Source organism: Eubalaena glacialis, chromosome 6, assembly GCF_028564815.1.
Source record: "Eubalaena glacialis isolate mEubGla1 chromosome 6, mEubGla1.1.hap2.+ XY, whole genome shotgun sequence".
NCBI classification, from domain to species: Eukaryota; Metazoa; Chordata; class Mammalia; order Artiodactyla; family Balaenidae; genus Eubalaena; species Eubalaena glacialis.
The window spans coordinates 68,735,339-68,758,970 of record NC_083721.1 but is presented as its reverse complement, the minus strand read 5'-3'; the positions used below and the strand labels follow the sequence as shown (position 1 = coordinate 68,758,970).

The 23,632-nt window shown below is 35.2% G+C and overlaps 1 protein-coding gene and 1 non-coding gene across 3 annotated transcripts in view; both read right to left on the bottom strand.

Annotated features, from left to right (window-relative positions):
- The window catches only part of EAF2 (ELL associated factor 2), a 53,725-nt gene that overhangs the window by 26,875 nt on the left and 3,218 nt on the right, over positions 1–23,632 (bottom strand). For both annotated transcript variants that reach the window (XM_061194234.1, XM_061194235.1), the window contains exons 2-4: positions 20,199–20,293; positions 12,424–12,560; positions 10,529–10,674 (exon numbers count right to left, since the gene is read on the bottom strand). In XM_061194234.1, the coding sequence (XP_061050217.1) occupies positions 10,529–10,674; positions 12,424–12,560; positions 20,199–20,293 (378 nt within the window). The remainder of the gene's footprint in view (positions 1–10,528; positions 10,675–12,423; positions 12,561–20,198; positions 20,294–23,632) is intronic.
- Positions 14,365–14,437, bottom strand: TRNAG-ACC (transfer RNA glycine (anticodon ACC)). The gene has a single exon. It is a non-coding gene; the product is annotated as a tRNA-Gly (tRNA).

Sequence of the window (23,632 nt, the reverse complement as noted above, 5' to 3'; positions counted from 1 at the left end):
ATTACCAAAACTGAATGAAGAAATAGAAACTGAACAAACCTATCGTTATTAAAGAAATTTAGAAAAATCTACCACATACAAACTGTTTCAAGGAATAGCAAAGTATATAAATCCTTTAGAGTACATTCAGACATGTGCATAGATAGACAGGAAAAGGAAGAGAATGTGCTGGAAAGGAAAGAAACTTCTGTAATTTTTTAAAAAACTGAAACCAAAGTGGTAAAATGTTAAATCTAAGTTGTAGGTTTATAATCTGTTACATTATTCTCTGTAATTTCTATGTGTTTGAACTATTTCTTAAGAAAAATTCTAAAGGTTAACTGAAATAATGTACAGGAAGACTTGGCACATAGTAGTTGCCCAAAAAATAAAATATAACATATTTTTACATAACATAAAAAGTATACAGGGACTTCCCTGGTGGCACAGTGGATAAGACTCCATGCTCCCAATGCAGGGGGCCTGGTTCAATCCCTGTTCAGGGAACTAGATTCCACATGCATGCCGCAACTAAGAGTTCGCATGCCACAACTAAGGAGCCCATGTGCCACAACTAAGGAGCCCATGAGCTGCAATTAAGGAGCCCGCCTGCTGCAACTAAGGAGCCCATGTGCCACAACTAAGGAGCCGGCAAGTCGCAACTAAGGAGACCTGGAGACGCAACTAAGGAGCCCTCCTGTCACAACTAAGGAGCCCATGTGCTGGCGAGTTGCTTAGTCGCAACTAAGGAGCTGGCGAGCCGCAACTAAGGAGCCTGCCTGCCACAACTAAGACCCAGTGTAACCAAATAAATAAATAAATATTAAAAATATATACAATATAGGCAGAAATTAACATAGTTGCATTAGGGTGGTGAGATTATGAGTGGTTTCACATTAACATTGTTTTTACATTATATTGTCTTCTCAATAAATAATCATTATCTGAAAAACAACAAGTTCATAGTAAAAATTCAAATAACAATTTGCACCACAGAAAGCGAAAGGTTCCTATAATCCAAACTCCCAAAGATAATGCTTACATTTTAGTATAATTCTTCCAAGTTCGTCTATGCATCTGCAACTATATACACATTTTGTTTTCAAAAATGGCTCATACACACTCACACACACTGTATAATACGTAAAAACTTTTTTACTTAATAATATATTTGGATATCATTCTTTGTTACTAAAATGTGCACTAGCTCTTTTTTAATAGGGATGTGTAGTATTGTAATCCCTTCTTGATGTGCACCTAGGATTTTTCCGTTTTTTCCTTAGTATAAAAAACGCCACATTGAGCACTCTTATGTGACTGATATAGGTATATCTATGTAATTATGTATCTATCTGTACAAGTTTCACAATAAGAGAAATTTCTAGACTTTCTAGGTAAGGAATAGGCACACTTTTAATTTAATAGTTATTAGCAAACAAGGATGATAATGAAAGCAAAACCTTATATAGTAGTTTCTTTGTGCTAGACCCTGTTCTAAGTGTTTTGCAGGAAAAATTCCTCTACAAAAAAATATATGTCAATTTATGCTTCTTCAAAAATGTATGAACACATTTATTTCCCTTTATATCCTCACCAGTACTGGATGTTGACAATTATTTTAGCTACTACCAAGCAGATAAATGAAAAAATATCTCTTTCCCTATCAAAATACTCATGACATTTTTCACAGAACTAGAACAAATAACCCTCAAATTCGTATGGAACCACAAAGACCCGAAATTGCCAAAGTAGTCTTGAGAAAAGAGAACAAAGCTGGAGGTTTCACACTCCCTGACTTCAGATTATGCTACAAAGCTACAGTAATCAAAGCACCATGATAGGGCTTCCCTGGTGGCGCAGTGGTTGGGAGTCTGCCTGCCAGTGCAGGGGATGCGGGTTTGAGCCCTGGTCTGGGAGGATCCCACATGCCGCAGAGCAACTGGGCCCGTGTGTGCCACAACTGCTGAGCCTGCGCTCTAGAGCCTGCGTGCCACAACTACTGAAGCCCGCATGCCTGGAGCACACACTCCGCAACAAAGAGAAGCCACCGCAATGAGAAGCCCGCACACCACAGCGAAGAGTGGCCCCCGGCTCGCTGCAGCTAGAGAGAGCCCACGTGCAGCAGCGGAGACCCAGCACAGCCAAAAATAAATAAATAAAATAAATTTATCAAAACAAAACAAAACAAAACACCATGATACTGGCACAAAAACAGGCACATAGATCAGTGGAAAAGAATAAAGAGACAGAAATAAACCCATGCACTTATGGTCAATTATGACAAAGGAGGCAAGAATACATAATAGAGAAAAGACTCTTTGATAAGTGGGGCTGGGAAAACTGGACAGCTACATGTAAATGAATGAGATTAGAACATTTCCTTATACCATATACAGAAATAAACCCGAAATGGATTAAAGACAGACATGTAAGACCTGAAACCATAAAACTCCAAGAGGAGATCATAGGCAGAAGACTCTTTGACATAAATTGTAGTAATATTTTTTGGATCTGTCTCCTAAGACAAAAGAAGCAGAAGCAAAAGCAAAAATAAATGGGACCTAATTAAACTTAAAAGTTTTGCACAGCAAAGGAAACTAACGACAAAATGAAAAGACAACCTCCTGATTGGGAGGAAATATTTGCAAACGATATGACTAATAAGGGGTTAATATTCAAAATATATAAACAGCTCATAAAACTCAATATCCAAAAATACCTAAAGAACCTGGTTAAAAATGGGCAGAAGACTGGAACAGACTCTTGCCAAAGAAGATATACAGATGGCCAACTGGTACATGAAAAAATGTTTAACATCGCTAATCATCAGAGAAATGCAAATCAAAACCACAATGAGATATCACCTCACACCTGTCAAAATGGCTATCATCAAAAAGTCTACAAATAACAAATGCTGGCAAGGATGTGGAGAAAAGGGAACCATAGTACACTGTTGGTGGGAATGTGGATTGGTGCAGCCACTATGGAAAACAGTATAAAGGTTCCTTAAAAAAACTAAAAATAGAATTATCATATGATCCAGCAATCCCATTCCAGGGTATATATCCAAAGAGAACAAAAACACTAACTTGAAAAGATACATGCACCCCAATGTTCATAGCAGCATTATTTACAATAGCCAAGATATGGAAGCAATCTAAGTGTCCATCAACAGATAAATGAATAAAGAAGATGTGGTATTTATACACACACACACACACATATATACACAATGAAATATTACTCAGCCATAAAAAGAACAAAATTTTGCCATTTGCAACAACATGGATGGACCTAGAGGGTATTATGCTTAGTGAAATAAGTCAGAGAGAGTAAGACAAATACTGTATCTTATCCCTTATACGTGTAATATAAAATCTAAAAGATAAAACAGAAACAGACTCACATATATAGAGAACAAACTAGTGGTTACCCATGGGGAGAGTGGGGGTAAGATAGGGGTATGGGATTAAAGGATACAAACTAATATGTGTAAAATAAAATTTAAAAAGGATATATTGTACAGCACAGGGAAATATAGCCATTATTTTATAATAACTTTAAGTGGATTATAATCTATAAAAATATTGAATCACTATGTTGTACACCTGAAACTAATATAATATTGTAAATCAACTATACTTCAATTAAAAAAAGAAAAATGTCTTTTTTTTTTTTTTTTTTTTTGGCTGTGTTGGGTCTTTGTTGCTGCGTGCAGGCTTTCTCTAGTTGTGGCGAGCGGGGGCTACTCTTTCTTGTGGTGTATGGGCTTCTCATTGTGGTGGCTTCTCTTGTTCTGGAGCATGGGCTCTAGGCACTTGGACTTCAGTAGTTGTGGTGCACGGGCTCAGTAGTTGTGGCTCAAGGGCTCTAGAGTGCAGTCTCAGTAGCTGTGATGCACGGGCTAACTTGCTCCACGGCATGTGGGATCTTCCCAGACCAGGGATCAAACCTGTGTCCCTTGCACTGGCAGGCAGATTCTCAACCACTGTGCCACCAGGGAAGTCCCAAAATGTCTTTTTTTGTTGAGATGCTTTGCTATGTAGCACATGGTCAGTTTTCTTTTGTTTTGTTTTTTAATTTCACATGGACTTGAAAAACCTGTATATCTCGAACTGTGAAAGTGCTATGTATGTCTACTTACTTCAAGTTTCTTAATGGTGTTTTGCAAATCTTATTAATCTGGGGTTTGCCTGAATCTATCAATTACTGAGAGGGGGTATACTAAAAATCTCACACTATGAAGTGAATTTATCCATTTTTCCTTGAAATTATGTTAAACTTTTAGCTTATTCATTTCTAGGCATACTCTTGTAACCTCTTCACAGTGTCAGACATTGCAAGAATGAAACTATTAAATTTTAGAAAAAAATATCTTTTAATCTTAAAATTTGAACTTTGAAAGCATTAGTGAATCTGATCCATTTTTCATACATGTATTGGCCACTGTACATCTTATGTTGTGAGATAGACTTAAGTCCAGAAAGAAATTCTGCATGTGATAAAAATGGCTTTTCGGAGCTAGAAGATTTAAGGAACAAACAGATGAAAAATACAATAACTGAAATGAAAAATACACTAGAAAGAATCAATAGCAGAATAAATGAGGCAGAAGAACAAATAAGTGAGCTGGAAGACAGAATGGTGGAAATCACTGCTGCAGAATAGAATAAAGAAAAAAGAATGAAAAGAAATGAGGACAGTTTAAGACGTCTCTGGAACAACATGAAATGGACCAACATTTGCATTATAGGGGTCCCAGAAGGAGAAGAGAGAGAGAGAAAGGGCCTGAGAAAATATTTGAAGAGACAATAGCTGAAAACTTCCCTAACATGAGAAAGGAAACACTCACTCAAGTTCAGGAAGTGCATAAAGTCACATACAGGACAAACCCAAGGAGGAACATGCCAAGACACATATTATTCAAATTGACAAAAATTAAAGACAAAGAGAAGATAGTAAAAGCAACAAGGGAAAATCAACAAATAACATACAAGGGGATTCCCATAAGTTTATCAGCTGATTTTTCAGCAGAAACTCTGTGGACCAGAAAGGAGTGGCACAATATATTTAAAGTGATGAAAGGGAAAAACCTACGACCAAGAATAGCCTATCCAGCAAGGCTCTCATTCAGATACAACGGAGAAATCAAAAGCTTTACAGACACGAAAAAGCTAAGAGAATTCAGCACCACCAAAGCAGCTTTACAACAAATGCTAAAGAAACTTCTCTAGGTGGAAAAGAAAAGCCCGTAACTAGAAACAAGAGAAGCTCACAGGTAAAGAGAAACATACAGTAAAGCTAGGATATCATCCATACACAAATATATCAAAACCAGCAATCGTGAGAAGAGGAGAGTACAAATGCAGGATATTGGAAATACATTTGAAATTAAGAGAACAGCAACTTAACACATTATTGACCGGGGATTTTTTGCAGAAACTAACACCTGTGGCTGTAATACGTCTCTGGTAAAAAATTTGTTAAAACAACCATATATATATATATAGGCTGCTATATCAAAACATCATGGTAACTGCAAACCAAAAATCTACAATAGATACACAGAAAAAAAGAAAATACAATCCAAACAACACTAAAGACAGTCATCAAATCAAAAGAGAAAAGAACAAAAGAGGAAGGGAAGAAAAAACACCTACAAAAACAAATCCTAAACAATGAACAAAATGACAAGAAGAACATACATATCGATAATTACCTTAAGCAGTTCTAAGAGGGAAATTTATAGCAATACAATCTTACCTCGCGAAACAGGAAAAATCTCAAATAAACAACCTAACCTTATAACTAAAGAAACTAGAGAAAGAAGAACAAACCCCAAAGTTAGTAGAAGGAAAGAAATCATAAAGATCACAAAAGAAATAAATGAAATAGAGATGAAGAAAACAATAGAAAAGATCAATGAAACTAAAAGCTGGTTCTTTGAAAAGATAAACAAAATTGATGAACCTTTAGCAAGGCTCATTAAGAAAAAAGGGAAAGGGCTCAAATCAATAAAATTAGAAATGAAAAAGGAGAAGTTACAACTGACACCATAGATATATAAAAGATCACAGGAGACTGCTATAAGCAACTATATGCCAAGAAAATGGACAACCTAAAAGAAATAAACAAATTCTTAGAAAGGTACAACTTCTAAGACTGAACCAGGAAGAAGCAGAAAATATGAACAGACTAATCACAAGTACTGAAATTGAAACTGTGATTTAAAAACTTCCAACAAACAAAAGCCCAGGGCCAGATGGCATGACAGGTGAATTCTATCAAACATTTAGAGACGAGTTAACACCTATACATCTGAAACTATTCCAAAAACTTGCAAAGGAAGTGACACTCCCAGACTCATGCTATGAGGCCACCATCACCCTGATACCAAAATCAGACAAAGATACCACAAAAAAAGAAAATTATAAGTCAGAATCACTGATGAACATAGATGCAGAAATCCTCAACAAAATACTAGCAAATCGAATTTAACAATACATTAAAAGGATCATACACCATGATCAAGTGGGATTTATCCCAGGGATGCAGGGATTATTCAGTATCCGCAAATCAATCAGTGTGATACACCACATTAACAAACTGAAGAGTAAAAACCATATGATTATCTCAATAGATGCAGAAAAAGCTTTTGACAAAATCCAGCACCACCCATTTATGATAAAAACTCTCCAGAAAGTGGGCATGGAGGGAACATACCTCAACATAATAAAGGCCTTATATGACAAACACACAGCTAACATCATACTCAGTGGTGGAAACCTGAAAGCATTTCCTCCAAGTTCAGGAACAAGACAAGAATCTCCACTCTCGCCACTTTTATTCAACATAGTCTTGGAAGTCCTAGCCATAGGAATCAGAGAAGCAGAAGAAATAAAAGGAATCCAAATTGGAAAAGAAGAAGTAAGACTGTCACTGTTTGCAGATGACATGATACTATACATAGAAAATCCTAAAGATGCTACCAGAAAACTACTAGAGCTTATCAAGCAACTCAGTAAGGTTGCCGGATAAAAAATTAATACACAGAAATATCTTGCATTTCTATACACTAACAATGAAAATCAGAAAGAGAAATTAAGGAAACAATCCCATTTACCATCGCATCAAAAAGAATAAAATACCTAGGAAAAAACCTACCTAAGGAGGCAAAAGACCTGTACTCTGAAAACTATGACACTGATGAAGGAAATCAAAGATGACACAAACAGATGGAAAGATATACCATGTTCTTGGATTGAAAGAATCAATATTGTCAAAATGACTATACTACCCAAGGCAATCTACAGATTCAGTGCAATCCCTATCAAATTACCAATGGCATTCTTCACAGAACTAGAACAAAAAATTTCAGAACTTGTATGGAAACACAAAAGACTCTAAATAGCCAAAGCAATCCTGAGAGGAAAAATGGAGCTGGAGGAATCAGGCTCCCTGACTTCAAACTATACTACAAAGCTACAGTAATCAAAACAGAATGGTACAGGCACAAAGACAGAAATATAGATCAATGGAACAGGATAGAAAGCTCAGAAATAAACTTACACACCTATGGTCAATTAATCTATGACAGAAGCAAGAATATTCAATGGAGAAAAGACAGTCTCTTCATTAAGTGGTGCTGGGAAAACTGGACAGCTATATGTAAAAGAATGAAATTAGAACATTCTCTAACACCATACACAAAAATAAACTCAAAATGGATTAAAGACCTAAATGTATGACCAGATACTATAAAACTCTTAGAGGAAAACATAGGCAGAACACTCTGACATAAATTGCAGCAATATCTTTTTGGATCCACCTCCTAGAGTAATGAAAATAAAATAAAAAATAAACAAATGTGACCTTAAAATAAAATGGGACCTAAAAATAAACTTAAAAGCTTTTGCAGTGCAAAGAGAAACCATAAACAAAACAAAAACACAACCCACAGAATGGAAGAAAACATTTGCAAATGAAGCGACCGACAAGGGATTAATCTCTAAAACAGACAAACAGCTCATGCAGCTCTATATCAAAAAAAATAAACAACGCAATCAAAAAATGGGCAGAAGATCTAAACAGACATTTCTCCAAAGAAGACATACAGATGGCCAAAAGGCACAAGAAAAAATGCTCCACATCGCTAATTATTAGAGAAATGCAAATCAAAACTACAGTGAGGTATCACCTCATACCAGTCAGGATGGCCATCATCAAAAGTCTACAAACAATAAATGCTGGAGAGGGTGTGGAGAAAAGGGAACCCTCCTACACTGTTGGTGGGAATGTAAATTGGTACAGCCACTATGGAGAAAGGGAAGGAGGCTCCTTAAAAGAGTAATAATAGAGCTACCACATGATCCAGCAATCCCACTCCTGGGCATATACAGAGAAAAACCATAATTTGAAAAGACACATGCACCCCAATGTTCAATGCAGCATTATTTACAATAGCCAAGACATGGAATCAACCTAAACGTCCAACGACAGATGAATGGATAAAGAAGATGTGGTATATATACACAATGGAATATTACTCAGCAATAAAAAAGAATGATATAATGCCATTTGCAGCAACATGGATGGACCTAGAGATTACCATACTAAGTGAAGTAAGTCAGACACAGAAAGACAGATATCATATAATATCACTTATATGTGAAATGTAAAAAGATGACACAAATGAACTTATTTACAAAACAGAAACAGACTCACAGACTTCGAAAACAAACTTATGGTTACCAAAGGGGAAAGGTGGGGGAGGGATAAATTAGGAGTTTGGGATTAACATATATACACTACTATATATAAAATAGATAATCAACAAGGACCTACTGCATAGCACAGGGAAATATGCTCAATACTCTGTAATAACCTAAATGGGAAAAGAATTTGAAAAAGCATAGATACATGTATATGTATGACTGAATCACTTTTCTGTACACCTGAAACTAACACAATATTGTAAAGCAACTATACCCCAATATAAAATAAAAATTGAATTTAAAAAATGGCTTTTCATATCAGCAGAAGAAATATTGGCTTATTCAAAAAATGGATATTGATACTCTTTTTCAATACTATATTTGTTGATTCTCTGTCAATATCTATGTAATTACACTGTTGGGGAGGAAGGAAATTTAGATTCTTATTTCTTAAACTAGAATTCCAGATAGCCCAAACAGGTAAATGTAAAAATTAAACCAGAGAAACACTAGTAAAGCGGACAGACATCTAATCATAAACTTAAAAAAAGTGTTTCAACCATAGCAGTAGGCATTGGTATAGTAGGGTCAAATATTAAGAAAATATTTAAAAGAAGATCGTCTAAGGAACATGCTCTGCAAACATCTCAAGGCAAATTGTTATACCAAGTTAGATCTTATGCTTGGATTACCTTCACTTATATTCTACAATACAATGTTTTTATTAAGGTCTCTGCTAAAAACCTGCCACATAGAGGAACTTCTTTTTGTACTGTAAAATTATAGTTGAAGATACTATACAGTTTAATTCTCCAAAGAACAGGTTCCATACGATGAATTCCTTTTAGAATTTAGTAGCAGGGAAGAGTCCAAATCTTTGGAACCTCTTAGATAATACAAAATATACTAAAGTTTTCAGTTTTCTATTAGTGGATAGGAAGCTCAGATATAAATTTAATGTTTTAATAATTAGCAAATTTGCTTCCTCTTCCCTCCAGTATCTTAATTTTCTGTTCCAGATTTTTATTGTACACATATATAAAATAATATAATGATTCAAATCCATTTTGGAAGCAGATATAACAATAAAATAAAATTCAAGATCCCTTGTAGCAACAAGTGTTCTGAGCTTATATTTTCCTTATTGTTTGTAAAGGGAACACTAATATATTAGGGAACTAATACTATACCGGGCCTAGAAGGGGGCAAGTGGAAATGGAGAGCTATATGCAAGTTATGAAGGCAAAGCGTAGAAACAAATAAACTTTGGTGACCAGGATCTTACTCCTACCACAATTACTTTAACATAAACACCCAAACTGCAGCTAGAAAAAAAATGGATATTTAAGTTTCCTTACTTTCAAAAAGACTGTGCCTCTCTAGAACCACCTTCCTGCTGAGAAGCGAGCAGCAGTTCAGAAGAACTTGCCTGCTGCTTTGGCTTACTACATCTCCTCACTTCACTATTGGTTTGGCTACATCTTAGACATCTATAGTCTGGCTACACATAAAAAAACTTCAATAAGAAGATGCTGTGAAGGACTAAATTGGAATCATCACAACTGTCAAAACGAAGAAAACTCCAGTTACACATATCTAAACAGTTACTTTTTCCCCTGAATAATAAAAAATATAAATTCTGTTATATAGACACAGGCTTATGTACATAATACTCTAAATCATAAAAAACTACACTTTTCCCCTAGAACCATAACAAAAAACATTATGTTTTTAGAATTTTACAGTTAGTTCCCTTATCAATTAAAATGAAAAATTTCACTTAACATTTATTAATAATTTCTTTTAAAGGGCCATTACATACTCATAGATTTTACCTCTTTCAATATCATCCATCGGAGATGCTGGGGACATCTTGTCTTCCGATGGAGAATGTTTTACAAGATTGGGAGTCCTAGTTGAATTCCGCATTTGTTGCTGCTGCTGCTCTATACGATACTGAATTTTACTGCTTCCTTCAACTCTGCAATTAAGAAAATCAAAAGGTCAAAACAGGTATGATGATTGCAATATAACAACAATTTCAACTTACAAAGCTACTAAAATCGACCACTTATTCTTTTTCCTAGAGATCTTTAAAATGATATTCAAGGATTAAAGCATTAATTTAATTCATTATTTAACAAACCTTTATTGATCCCTGCTATAGGCATGGCATACACACAGATCCACTGAGGGATACACATGTGAATAAAAAAAAAACCACTGCTCAAAATTGAAGAGATAAGACATACACAAATGACTAAAATAAAATGAAATTATACATGAGTATAGCAGATACATTATATTCCCTAAATTCTGAAATTATCATTTCTGTTAAAATTAAATCACTCCCACATTTCTCATTCATAAGGTTAAGACATGTTATTAAAGGAGGTTCGTATACTTTCCCTTCAATACTTAAAAAAAAAAAAAGTATATAACACAACTATGCTTGACTTTGCCTCTCCCATTTCGTCACCAAATCCTGTTAGTTCTTCCTTCACAAAGTATTTAGAACTCCACTTTTCTCTTCATTCTTACTCTAAAAAATCGTGGTTTGTGCATTTTTCTCTTTCCCACATTGTTTCATTTAAATCAATTTGTTTGGTCGATTTACATTTCAAAACAAGAATGTAAGCATGTCGATCCCTGGTTAAAAAAACTTTAATATGCAACCACCGTCAATAAGACAATGTCCTAATTTCATAGTTAATATTGAAGGCAACCTACCTTTATAACCTTACCTCTAGTCTACTTCCAACCTCATACCCCACTTTCCATACTTGTATACAGGGAAAGAAACAAATCTCTGCTCTATTCAAGCAAGTCTTATTCATAGGTTCCAAATAAGTCAGATATACTCCTGTCTTGTTTACATCCTCATGTTCTCTGATCAATTAAATCAGTATTTTCCAAACTTTCCTACAAATAAAAATCACCTGGGAAGAGGGGATAATTAAAAAACAAAAAAAAGTTTCCTGGGCTCCTTCCCTGATCTGTAGTTGAATTTAGGAACTCATTTGTTTAACAAGCACCCAAAGGTAATCCTTATCATGAAATATGTTTGGGGGAAAAAAAAGCCCTAAATCTTAACCTCCTCTTAAGGTACATCAGTAAGGGCTCCCTGAATGCTCCGATGAACCATAATGTCTCCCTTCCTTTAATTCCTAGAACAATTTTTATCTATACTATTTGTATGGCTTTTAGAGTATACTACATGTTAATTAATGCACTGCCTATTTCCCAAAAAAAAAAAATTTGAGATGGCTATGTTCTCTTATTGACATTTTTAATGGAATTATCTGCTAATCCAATTAAAATGTGAAAGTTCTGAGGTTAGTATTTGTATAGGAAATTCTTTTTCTTGCCTCACATTTTCTAAGTGCTTGATAAAATTTTACTACTGATAATGAAATTATTTTGGAGAATGTGTAATGGCTCCTTTTAGTCCAGTTCTACAAAAGTATCTACAGTAGAATAAAAGATATACCTACATATAAGAAAACATTTAGAAACAAAACAAGCTTTTAAATATCATAGGGAGAAATGGTAAAAGCTTCTGGCTAAAGGATCTTCATCAAATTTAAACTTGGAAAAAGATCAAAACATTTTTGTACCACACAGAAATAACCCTTATGTAATAGTGTGACTTAATCCAATAACTTTTTTCACTGACATTCTCTTAGCAATTTATGTGATGATTAAATAATTTATTTCATTAACCACATACCTTGTTTTTTTTACAGTGATGTTGCTGCTCAGTTTTTCTAGTCGACATTCCCCAGTATCATGGTTAATAATCAAAATGCATTCTTTTAAGTAAGGTTTCTTTGAACCTTTGAAAACAGTTACTGGTGTAGTTGAACCCTGTTTAAAAAATTAATTATTATTACTTGAAATTTATCATAGAAATTCAGTTGAGAGGGCCTTTGAGATCTTCTGCCTTTCTCAATCTATTGATATACTGTACTTCAAGTCACCTAACTGCCTAAATTTACTACTCTGGCAATAAGGAGTATAGTAAAAAAGACAGATGAAGAGAGGCTGAGATCTCAAAATTGCTGTCTTGAGGAAAGGGAACAGAGGAAGCAGCTGCCCTGAGCCAGTAAAGATTTGTTTCACAAATCTTTGTAGACATGGTCTACAATAGGAAATTGGGATTCAATTCTAATACAACCAATATACTTTACAATAAGGGAACAAAAGTCCTGAGTTATATTTCCTACCCTTCCTCTTCTTCCTTCCTAAATTTAATTTTTTAAATCTGGCATTTTATTAAAGGGGTGCTTCCCTATGCAGATTAAGGAAAATGAATGTATCAGGGAACATATGTTACATTAAACTCACTGATCAATTTTAGCGTCCTCAAAAGTGGGACAACCAGACATTATGTGCTTCATGATGTGATATAAAAGAAAGTATGCAGCATCACCTATAAAGTGTTCTTGCCTGAAAAAAAAACCCACAAAGAATCTAACTCTCACCAAGGCTTTAGAAATAACTACCAGTTTATAGGAAATATGAGGAAGGAGAAACAAGTTACATAATCCCAGACAGAAGTAATTTGAAATCCAGAATGTGGGTATATTCTCTAGGACAATTAACCTGGTTTCTCCAACAAACCGGTGGCATAAAAGGAGGGAGGGACTTTTACAGAATAAAAGAGATAAGAAACATAATATCAGAATACAATATAGAAATATAAAATAGGTAAACAACAAGGAACTACTGTATAGCACAGGGAACTATACTCAATATCTTATAATAATCTATAATGGAAAAGAACCTGAAAAAGAATATATAGGTATAACTGAATCACTTTGCTGTACACTTGAAACTAACAGAACTTTGTAAATTAACCTCAATAAAAATAAATACATAAAAATACAATATAGGGATTTTATATGGATTCCTAGGGAGAAAAACTGAAAAAAGACATTTTTGAAACCATCATGAAAACATGAATACGGACCAAGTATTACAATTAATTCTACTATGTGTGATAATAGCATGGCTAGCATGGTACTTAGGTGAAAATTAAAATATCCTTATCAGTTAGAGATGCATACATAAGCATTTGTGAATGTCTGCGATTGCTTTAAAATATGCCAGGAAAAAAGTAGGAAGCTCTATTAAAAAAAGATTAGCAAAATGTTGATAATTGTTGAAGCTCAGTAAGTACATAGGGGTTCATTATACTATTCTATTTTCCATAATAAAAGGTTAAAGAATCCTGGTCATTACTAATAACCTACATCTACCTATGCTCCTCTTCTATCCTTTGTCCCTGCCTCCCTCAACCCTGAAGGAATTTTATGTTTCTCATTCTCTTATTTTATCCCACATATATGTATCCCTAAATAATATATTGTTATAATTGCTTGGTTTTGAACTTTATAAAAGTACATTAAATTTTTAAAGCACTGATTATAATAATTTTGCCAAATACAATAGTAATGTTAGATCAGGTTAGAAAAAGGTGACTTCTAAAAAAGACTGAAGGGCCTATCATATTTTTTTTTTTAATATTTATTTATTTATTTATTTAGCTGTGCCGGGTCTTAGTTGTGGCACGTGGGATCTTCGTTGCCACATGTGGGATCTTCTTTGCGGCATGTGGGATCTTTTAGTTGAGGCATGCAGGCTGTTAGTTGTGGCATGCAGGATCTAGTTCCCTGACCAGGGATCGAACCCAGGCCCCCTACATTGGTAGCACAGAGTCTTAACCACTGGACCACCAGGGAAGTCCCAGGGGATATCATATTTTAAAAGTTAACAATCATTAGAGGCTTAACACATTACCAGAGGAGTATGAGATAAATTTGGTAATTGAGGATGCCATAAAAAAGGGGTAGGTTAGAGACCTCTGAGAAGTTGGGAGAGAAAATTATGAAACCAAAAGTAAGGAACAAGTTTTTCTAAAACAAAAATGATCTACAGGAAGTCAAGCATGCATAGCACATAGATAAGGACATACCTGGAGTGGCCCTAGAAGAGTGAGATGCGGAGCACTTAGCTGAAGCCCTGGTAAGGTAGAGAGCCAGAAGCATGATCATGACAAAACTAAGTTGGGCCTACTTGGCTGATAAGTATATTTTTCAAACGTCTTGACTAAAAACAAGTGAGTAAGATACCCCAGAATAGCAACCCAAGGGCTCCAAATTACACTTAAGAGAGTCATGTAATATATTCTTCTTAAAAAATACTTGTATTCTTACTTAGAATAGAAAACATTTTAAAATACAATACATTATTGTACTCTGAGTTTCTGAAGGAGGAGGACTGGATTAGAAATTTTTTATTGCTCCTAGCACCTGAAGTACCAAGCTCTTCACAGATACTCAATGAATGTTGAATGTGAACAATATGAACATTTTTACCGTAAATAACAAGTTAAATAAGCCTTTCACAATCCCTGTACCTGTCTTCTATACTTTGAACAAGTTTTTTTTAATTAAACTTTTTCCTCGTTAAATTGAGCACCATTCTTATTTTAAACTTCAATTTCTGCCCTCTTATTTCATATTCCAAGAAAGGGGTATTAAACTATTAAGGTACCAGGAAACTCCGAAGCATATAAACTCTCTTTGCCTCTGAATAACTATGGAACACATCCTACCACCTCCAGGTTTACTGCTATAACCCAACTTCAGAACCCAATCATCAGCTCACCTAGATTACTGTTATCCTCCTCCCTACTCTCCTTCTAGTTTTATTTCCCATCTGCTAACAGGCAAATCTGATCATGCCTGATTATGAATACCAGGAAAGGAAAGTAATCAGTAATGGAATGGAAGAGTACAATAGTACTCCCAAAGTAACATGAGGGAAAACAAAGAAAAAGAAAAGAAAGAAGAGACGCTTGATGAAACTAATAAAGAACAGAAAAAAGAAAACAAATTAAAATAACTAATACACATACTATAAGATGATAGAAATAAAAATCAAGTATAAAAACTTTGAACTAAATGTGGATAGAATTCTCCTAATAAAAATAGAAAGTGTTGGGGCTTCCCTGGTGGCGCAGTGGTTGAGAGTCTGCCTGCCAATTCAGGGGACACGGGTTCGAGCCCTGGTCTGGGAAGATCCCGCATGCCGCGGAGCAGCTGGGCCCGTGAGCCACAATTGCTGAGCCTGCGCGTCTGGAGCCTGTGCTCCGCAACAAGAGAGGCTGCGATAGTGAGAGGCCCGCGCACCGCGATGAAGAGTGGCCCCCACTTGCCGCAACTGGAGAGAGCCCTCGCACAGAAACGAAGACCCAACACAGCCATAAATAAATTAAAAAAAAAAAATAGAAAGTGTCAAAATGGGTTTAAAAATGAAACACAGAATATTCTGTTAACAAAAGATATACTTAAAATGTAAGCTAAATAAAAGTAAGAGACACTAAGATTCCATGAACATGCAAACAAAAAGAAAGCAAAGGTGGCAATATTAATATTAAACAAGGTGGTATTTAAGCTTAAAATCACAGAAACAGGGTAAAAAAGGTTTATTATACAATGATAAAAATATAACTCATTTAGAAGTATAACTGTAATAGGACGTTAAAATAGGAGTCAAGTCCTAAAATAAGCTGAAGTCCCAAGAATGTGGTAGGCTATTTTCCCATGAAAGCTAAGTAAACTCAATGGAAAGAATCAGACTAGGTTCATCTTGGAAGGGACTTTGACCAACAGGGTCATCTAGAGTGGCATAGTAGTCATCAGACATATGGAACTCTCACAGGTCCAGGGTTTGTGGGCTAAAGTTGTTGAGCAACCACTAGAGATGCACTCATTGCATAATAGGAAGTGTAGCTGGAAGTTTCCTGTGGGCTATTTCATCAAAGCCCACAAAAGTACCTCACAAGATAGCACTAAAAATATGCCAAACTGGACAACACCAATGACAAATCATAACAGTCAAGTAAATCTTTTCCTTTCAATATTCAACATTTTGAAATTTTATAGCAGTCAACCATAGAGAATTGTTTACAAAAAAGAGAGATTTGTAAATGCCCAATATTAACCCCCTTAACAGTCTTCATTTTTATTAGTTTCTTCTATTTGATACTACCAAAGAAAACCTAGAGGAATGAGAATTAGAAAATCTACCCTATCGAAGAACCACCAGAACCTGAAGGTACTCTTAAAAGTATAATAGGGGCTTCCCTGGTGGTGCAGTGGTTGGGAGTCTGCCTGCCAATGCAGGGGACATGGGTTCGAGCCCTGGTCCGGGAGGATCCCACATGTCGCGGAGCAACTAAGCCCGTGTGCCACAACTACTGAGCCTGCGCTCTAGAGCCTGTGAGCCACAACTACTGAGCCCACGTGCCACAACTACCGAAGCCCACGTGCCTAGAGCCCGTGCTCCGCAACAAGAGAAGCCACAGCAATGAGAAGCCCGCGCACCGCAACAAAGAGTAGCCCCCGCTCGCCGCAACTAGAGAATGCCCGCGCGCAGCAACAAAGACACAACACAGCCAAAAAAAAAAAAAAGTGTAATAAAAATTCTATTTTATGGAATGCCTCCAAGCTTCTAGGCATTTTCACCAAGATGATGAAAGCAAGTTGATAAAGAAAATAGGAGAATCTAAATGCCTCAAACTAATAATCATTACATTTCCACAAAATACCCACAAAATTAAGAACTGTGATGAAACATAAACCTCCTACTTATTTGAAGAAGTTCTTTAATGAAGGGGGAAAAACCCACAAAATTTGAGAATATAATTTCTATTCTTATTCACAATTGTTCAAGGATTGTAGGCCCAGCAGAAAAAAAAAATTGCTCTTAGCAAGTGGTAATTTTAACAATTCTCTTCCATTCCAGCTATCTGAAAGATTCACAGGATAAAATTCAAATTCTTTTGCATTACACATTAGGCCCTTCTTTATCTGATTCCTAAATACCATCTCCGACTATGTCTCCATATGCATGCACCCTTTCTTACCTAGCCATAGTGGCTTATATATAGTTCTTCAAATGTAACACACTCTTGTTGCTTTGTCTTAGCCCACGTCTTTCTTTTCTCTAAGAGGTCCTTCCCGCTTTCCTTCACCTGGGTAATTTCAACTCATCTTCAAGACAGCATATCCTGATGTCTCCTCTCCCTCCCCAGGCTGAATCGTCTCTCTTTTGTACTCCCATAATATTCTGTGTACACCTTTATGATAGTCCTTACATTACTAAATTTTAATCAATTATCTCCTATCTTCCTCATTAAATGATAATATTTTTTAGGATACCTACCACGTCCAGTCTACCTCTGTCTTCTTTTTTTATTTTTATTTTTGGTCGCGCCACGTGGCATGCTGGATCTTAGTTCCCCCAACAGGGATCAAACCCGTGTCCCCTGCAGTGGAAATGTGGAGTCTTAACCACTGGACCGCCAGGGAAGTCCCTACCTCTGTATTCTTAACAGCTACCTAGCAAAGGACTTACCACACAGAAAGTATATGCATATATGGTCTGTCTGTCCATCCGTCTCCCTTTCTCATGCACACATATACACACAAAAATATTGAGGCATAGTCATTTTGGACATATCTCTGGTGGGCTGAGGTGGGGAGGGAACTACTTTTTCCCAAATGATTTCTCTGCTATTTCATAAATTTACAATTTGAAGCTTGAAATTTTCCTCCTATAGTTGTCATTCCTTCAAGAAGTATTTTCAACTGAGACCAAAATCGAACACATGGTAGATGGTAACTCTTGATTAAAGCAGGATTATGTGTGAATGAAAAAGGTTTATTAATAAATGTAAGAATCCCCATCTGCTTGGAGTAGAAAGACAATGCAAGGGATGAGGATGGGAGGATTGCAATTTGAGAAAATAATATGCTACGTGGCAAAGAAGAACTCAACGAAAGTTCTGCAAACCAATCATCACTGATCAATAATCCTATAATCTGAGACCAGGATAATAGGTGGTGCCTGTTATCCACCTGAGGCTTTTCAATAACTTTTAAGATTAAGTGAATGATTTGGGCTTTTCTTTAATAAACCTCATAAAGCAAAAAAAGCCTTAGATTATTGGGTACTTAATATCCAAACTATTTTAGAGACACCAGAATCTGAACACTTTTTAATAACAGAGTAATACAAAGGCTTACTTATCTACAATGTCTCAGACTGAGTTGATTTTTCATTTTCTTCAATTTCTAAGCGAGCAAATGAGAAATATACAATAAAATGCACCCACAAATTTCATTAACATTAGGGAAACCTTCAGAGGCAGCAACTCATATAGTCTGACATAAAGGTGGGGTCTCAATATATAGTGTTGACAGACAAAAAGAAACAGATGGAAGCCTAGATAGAGGATAGAGAGCTTGCTTGCAATACCTCTAACCATGACAAGCCATCTCATAAATGTATACAAGAGAATGTGGATGAACTAGCACAAAACCATTCCTATTACAAAAGTTAAAAAAATGTAAAAAAATCGCAGAAAGTGCAGTGTTTTCTATGTTAGAGTATAAAGTTAGTCTTGGTTTTCTTTGAGAATAGATCAAGTCAGTATAAAAGGAAAAAGAAACTTAAGTTGAATGCTAAGAAATTTCTAACTCAAGGACTGAGAAAACTAGAGCATACAACAAAGAACTTGCATATTTATGTAAACAGTATTTGATAGTGTTACTTTGATATATCTGAAAATTTTTGAAATGGGCAAAATTTTGGTAAAGGCCTCCCTGACCTAGTCTCTTTCTTTTCCAATCCATTCCCTAAGTCATTGTTAAAATCACTCCCAAAGCACAAATCTAATCATGTTAGCTCTCTGCTTAAAAACCTCTAATGGTTCTCTAATACCTATGGCATAATCTCCAAATTCTACATTACAACATAAAAGATTCTTTATAATCTGGTCCCAATATACCTTTCCAGTCTCTACTCCTATCAATCATTTTTCATTACTCTGTAATTTACTACATTCATTCATTTATTCCACTTGTCCTTTCTCCATTTGGAGCCTTTCACATACTGTTCCTTTTGCCTAGAATATTCTACTCCTCTTATAACGGATGAAATTCCACTTGTCCTTTAAGTCTCAGCCCACATAGCATATGCTTTGTGAAGCCTTTCAAGATTCCACCAGGCAGAGTATCTAATTCCACTTATGTGCTTAAACAGAATTTTGTCTCTGTTCTAATCTATAGCACTAGATAGATGTTTATGTGTCTGTTTGCTGTAACAGATTAGGACTAGATGTCAGGGCATATGTTATTATTCCTAGTTTGGAGAACAAAATCTGGCTCATAATAGTGATTTAATAAATATCTGTTTAGACCTCCAATTGTTTCAAATCATTTAATATGATAGTTCTTGAAACTTACAAAGTAAATTTTAAGAGTTTAAGATTGTTTTACTTAAGATAGTTTAAAATATGATTTTTTTGCTTTGCTGTATTTATTAATTTCTTTAACTGACTACCACTACATGAACTGTACAATTATTTTCATTTAAATTTAGTGGAAATCCTGTAAAAACATCCATTTAGTTTAAATATATGGAAATACTCACTTCTATATTTGGTAGAGTAATTGTCACTTGTTCACCTTTGCCGACTTCAAGCTCTCCTTCACAAGAAGTGTCAATAGAAGCAGGTTTGAAGTCATCTAAAAATAGATATAGATACTGGTTTTTATAAGATGGAAGAATACCTGAACACCTGGATATCAAAAATATGAGCATGTTTCAGAGTGATAAATCATTTTTCAACAGCCAGTAATTAAAATGGCTTAGAAGAGTCTTAATATTGCAAACAAACAAAATACAATCCAGATTATTTGTGTATGTATAATTCTGAGAAAAAAAGAAATAGCTACACTCTAAAACAGTATTCCTCACTTCATGATCCCTTGGGATCCTGTTTAGATCAAGATGAACTAGACTAAGATGTTCCACTGCTAAAAACGAAATAATGTCAGTATCGTGACAATTTGCTAAAAACCAATATCAGTAGAACATCTTCAATTTTCAGTTTTTTTTCTCCCCTAAATTTTTCTTAAACCACCTTGGGCTCCTACTACCACTTGTCTGCTGTCCTAGCAGAATACAAAATGAATGAAAACACAGCAAACACACATTCATGGGGAAAATTTAAAGAAAGCTTATTCAGTTTAACAGCTTGAGTTTTTCATGGATACATACACCAGTAAAAGATGTGTAAATTTAACCAAATCTGCCACTTCAGAAGAAATTAAAATAAGTTTTCATTTTGAATTAGATCATAATTCAAATGATGTCATTAAAATATATCAACTAGAGGGAACACAGGGTGCTAAGATATTTCACATACTGAGCAAGCTTAAAAACCTCTAAGATATGAAAGTCACTTAAAAATAATTCATGTCAATATACATCAATGACTAATAAGAACCTGCTGTATAAAAAAATAAATAAAATAAAATTCAAAAATTCGAAAAAATATATATATATCAATGACTGATAATAATTCTGATACAGAATTCCTTTGCTGTTGCCAGGTTATCTTCTGAATTTTTTTAAAGAGGCTGGTAATCCAGAGTTTTGTATAAAAGATCTTGATTTTTAGGTATTTACAACCAAATCATGTTAAAACAACAACTGTGTGGGTCAAAAAAAGCATCTCTAAAGTCAAAATCAGCTGATAGGGTAAATCTATAACCTCTGTTTTAGTGTTTAAAAACAGATTCTTTTTCTTTATAATATATCATTACTTTTGATCTTCACAACAACTCTCTGAATTGAATATTCTCACCCATATTTTACTGATGGTGAACTCCTCTAAAGTAATGAAGCCAGTAAAAGATAAGCCAGGAACTCAAGCCACACACTCTACCCATTCCATATTATATAGCCTCTTTGCCTTAGATCCACAGTTCCGAACTTTTGTGTATATGCATGTGTCTGGAGGGGTGGTGTTAGGAGATGAGGGATAGTCATAAGTCCCTATCGGAATCTGATGAAAATTATAGACCAGCTACAGATCCTCTCTGCATAAAAATGCATATATGGGGACTTCCCTGGTGGCGCAGTGGTTAAGAATCCGCCTGCCAATGCAGGGGACACGGGTTCGAGCCCTGGTCCAGGAAGATTCCACGTGCCGTGGAGCAACTAAGCCCTTGCGCCACAACTACTGAGCCTGCGCTCTAGAGCCCACGAGCCACAACTACCGAGCCCGTGTGCCACAACTACTGAAGCCCGTGCACCTAGAGCCCATACTCCAGAACAAGGGAAGCAAAGCCACCGCAATGAAAAGCCCACGCACTGCAACAAAGAGTAGCCCCCGCTCGATGCAACTAGAGAAAAGCCCGCATGCAGCAACAAAGACCCAATGCAGCCAAAAATTAAAAAATTAATTAATTAATTTTTTAAAAAGTAATACATGCTTAAAAAATGCATATATGAACATACATATCAAATACTAGATAATTTCTAGGGATTCACAAGCCCTTGAAGCCTATGCATAAATGCCTATAGTATATGAGATACCAATAACAGATAGAAATGTACTCAAAATATCTGTAGCTTTGCTTAATAAGCTGGAATTTATAACCAGTAAGTCCATCAAAACTATTCTGAACCTATTTATATTTCTAATTATTATTGTTAGAATAAATTCCACATTTTATTACTTGTTATATTAAGTAGCGTTGTCTTTTATTTCCTTCATACAAGAAATTTCTTTTTAAGTATACAAATTTTGAGATTCAAGGGGTTAAATATAGCTCTAGAACTACAGAATTTGTTGAATAATCTCATGTTCATGCTTTCCATATGTTTTCTAATGTCAAATGTATTCTCTACTAAGTTGGAATGATTCCAGACTAGTTTATTTCTTTCGGTTCTTCTTGGTTTGGAAGCCTCACCACTAATTTTATCGTTTATTTATTTTCTCTGGATTTCCTTCATCTATGTTATTTTCTTCAGGTTTACAATACAATTACTTATATTACATAAAGAATGGAAAAACATTTCCTGCTTTATTCTCAACACTTTTCCTATCATTGTTGATCACTTCTCTGACTATTTTGGCTGTAGCATCACACAATGTCAATATCTTCACAAAAGAGTCCACAATTAGTAACATAAATTTATTTCCTGGGATCTGAACTAATTCAACTAACTCCAAAACCCATACCCTTTCCAGTATACCACACTAATCAGAGAACATTAATTGTAAATATAATTTTAATCCTATTTTTCATTAGTGTACTTTCTAATGTTTGCTCATACCAAAGCTTAACAACCAGTTTTTTGGGAGTGGCTCCACTTGGTGCCTCAAACAATCTTCCTGTAGTCACCGTCCATGAGCTCAACATTTCATGACAGGAAAAAATGGTGTCATTTACAAACTTAGGAATTTCAATCTTTATTCCCTTATCTGGTTATAAATTGTAAAACTAGTACTAGGTCAAATCCAAAATTAGTTCTAATGGGTCCTATTGCTCAAACTCTTCTACCCAGTGAAGCATCTGCTGTTAAGCATTAAGTTTATCATTTACAGAACATCCCACGTCTTCCCTACCACATGCCAGACTATGTTTTTGATAGGTTTTACTGCCAAGCCCTGATAAATGCTTTTCAAAGTCTAGGTAAAGTACATTTACTGGCACTCTGCATACACACATGAATATAACCCTTCAATAATAATGGTGACTACAATTTATTCTCTACCATGCACCAAAAACTGTGCTAGGTTGTTTATACTATCTTATTTAATCCTGAAACTCTGAAATGTAGATATTATAATTACCATTTTACATTTAAGAAAACTGAGACTGAAAGCTTCGAGAATATTCCCAAAGTTACATTACATATATAGGTGGTGGAGGTCAGAATTCACATCCAGGTTTTTCCAAAACCTCAGTGTACTGAACAGGCATAATTACCCAAGTACATAAAGATAGAATACTACTTTCTCCCAGGTAACACTGATTTGTTTGTTATAAATTAGGTCCACCCTGAAGGGG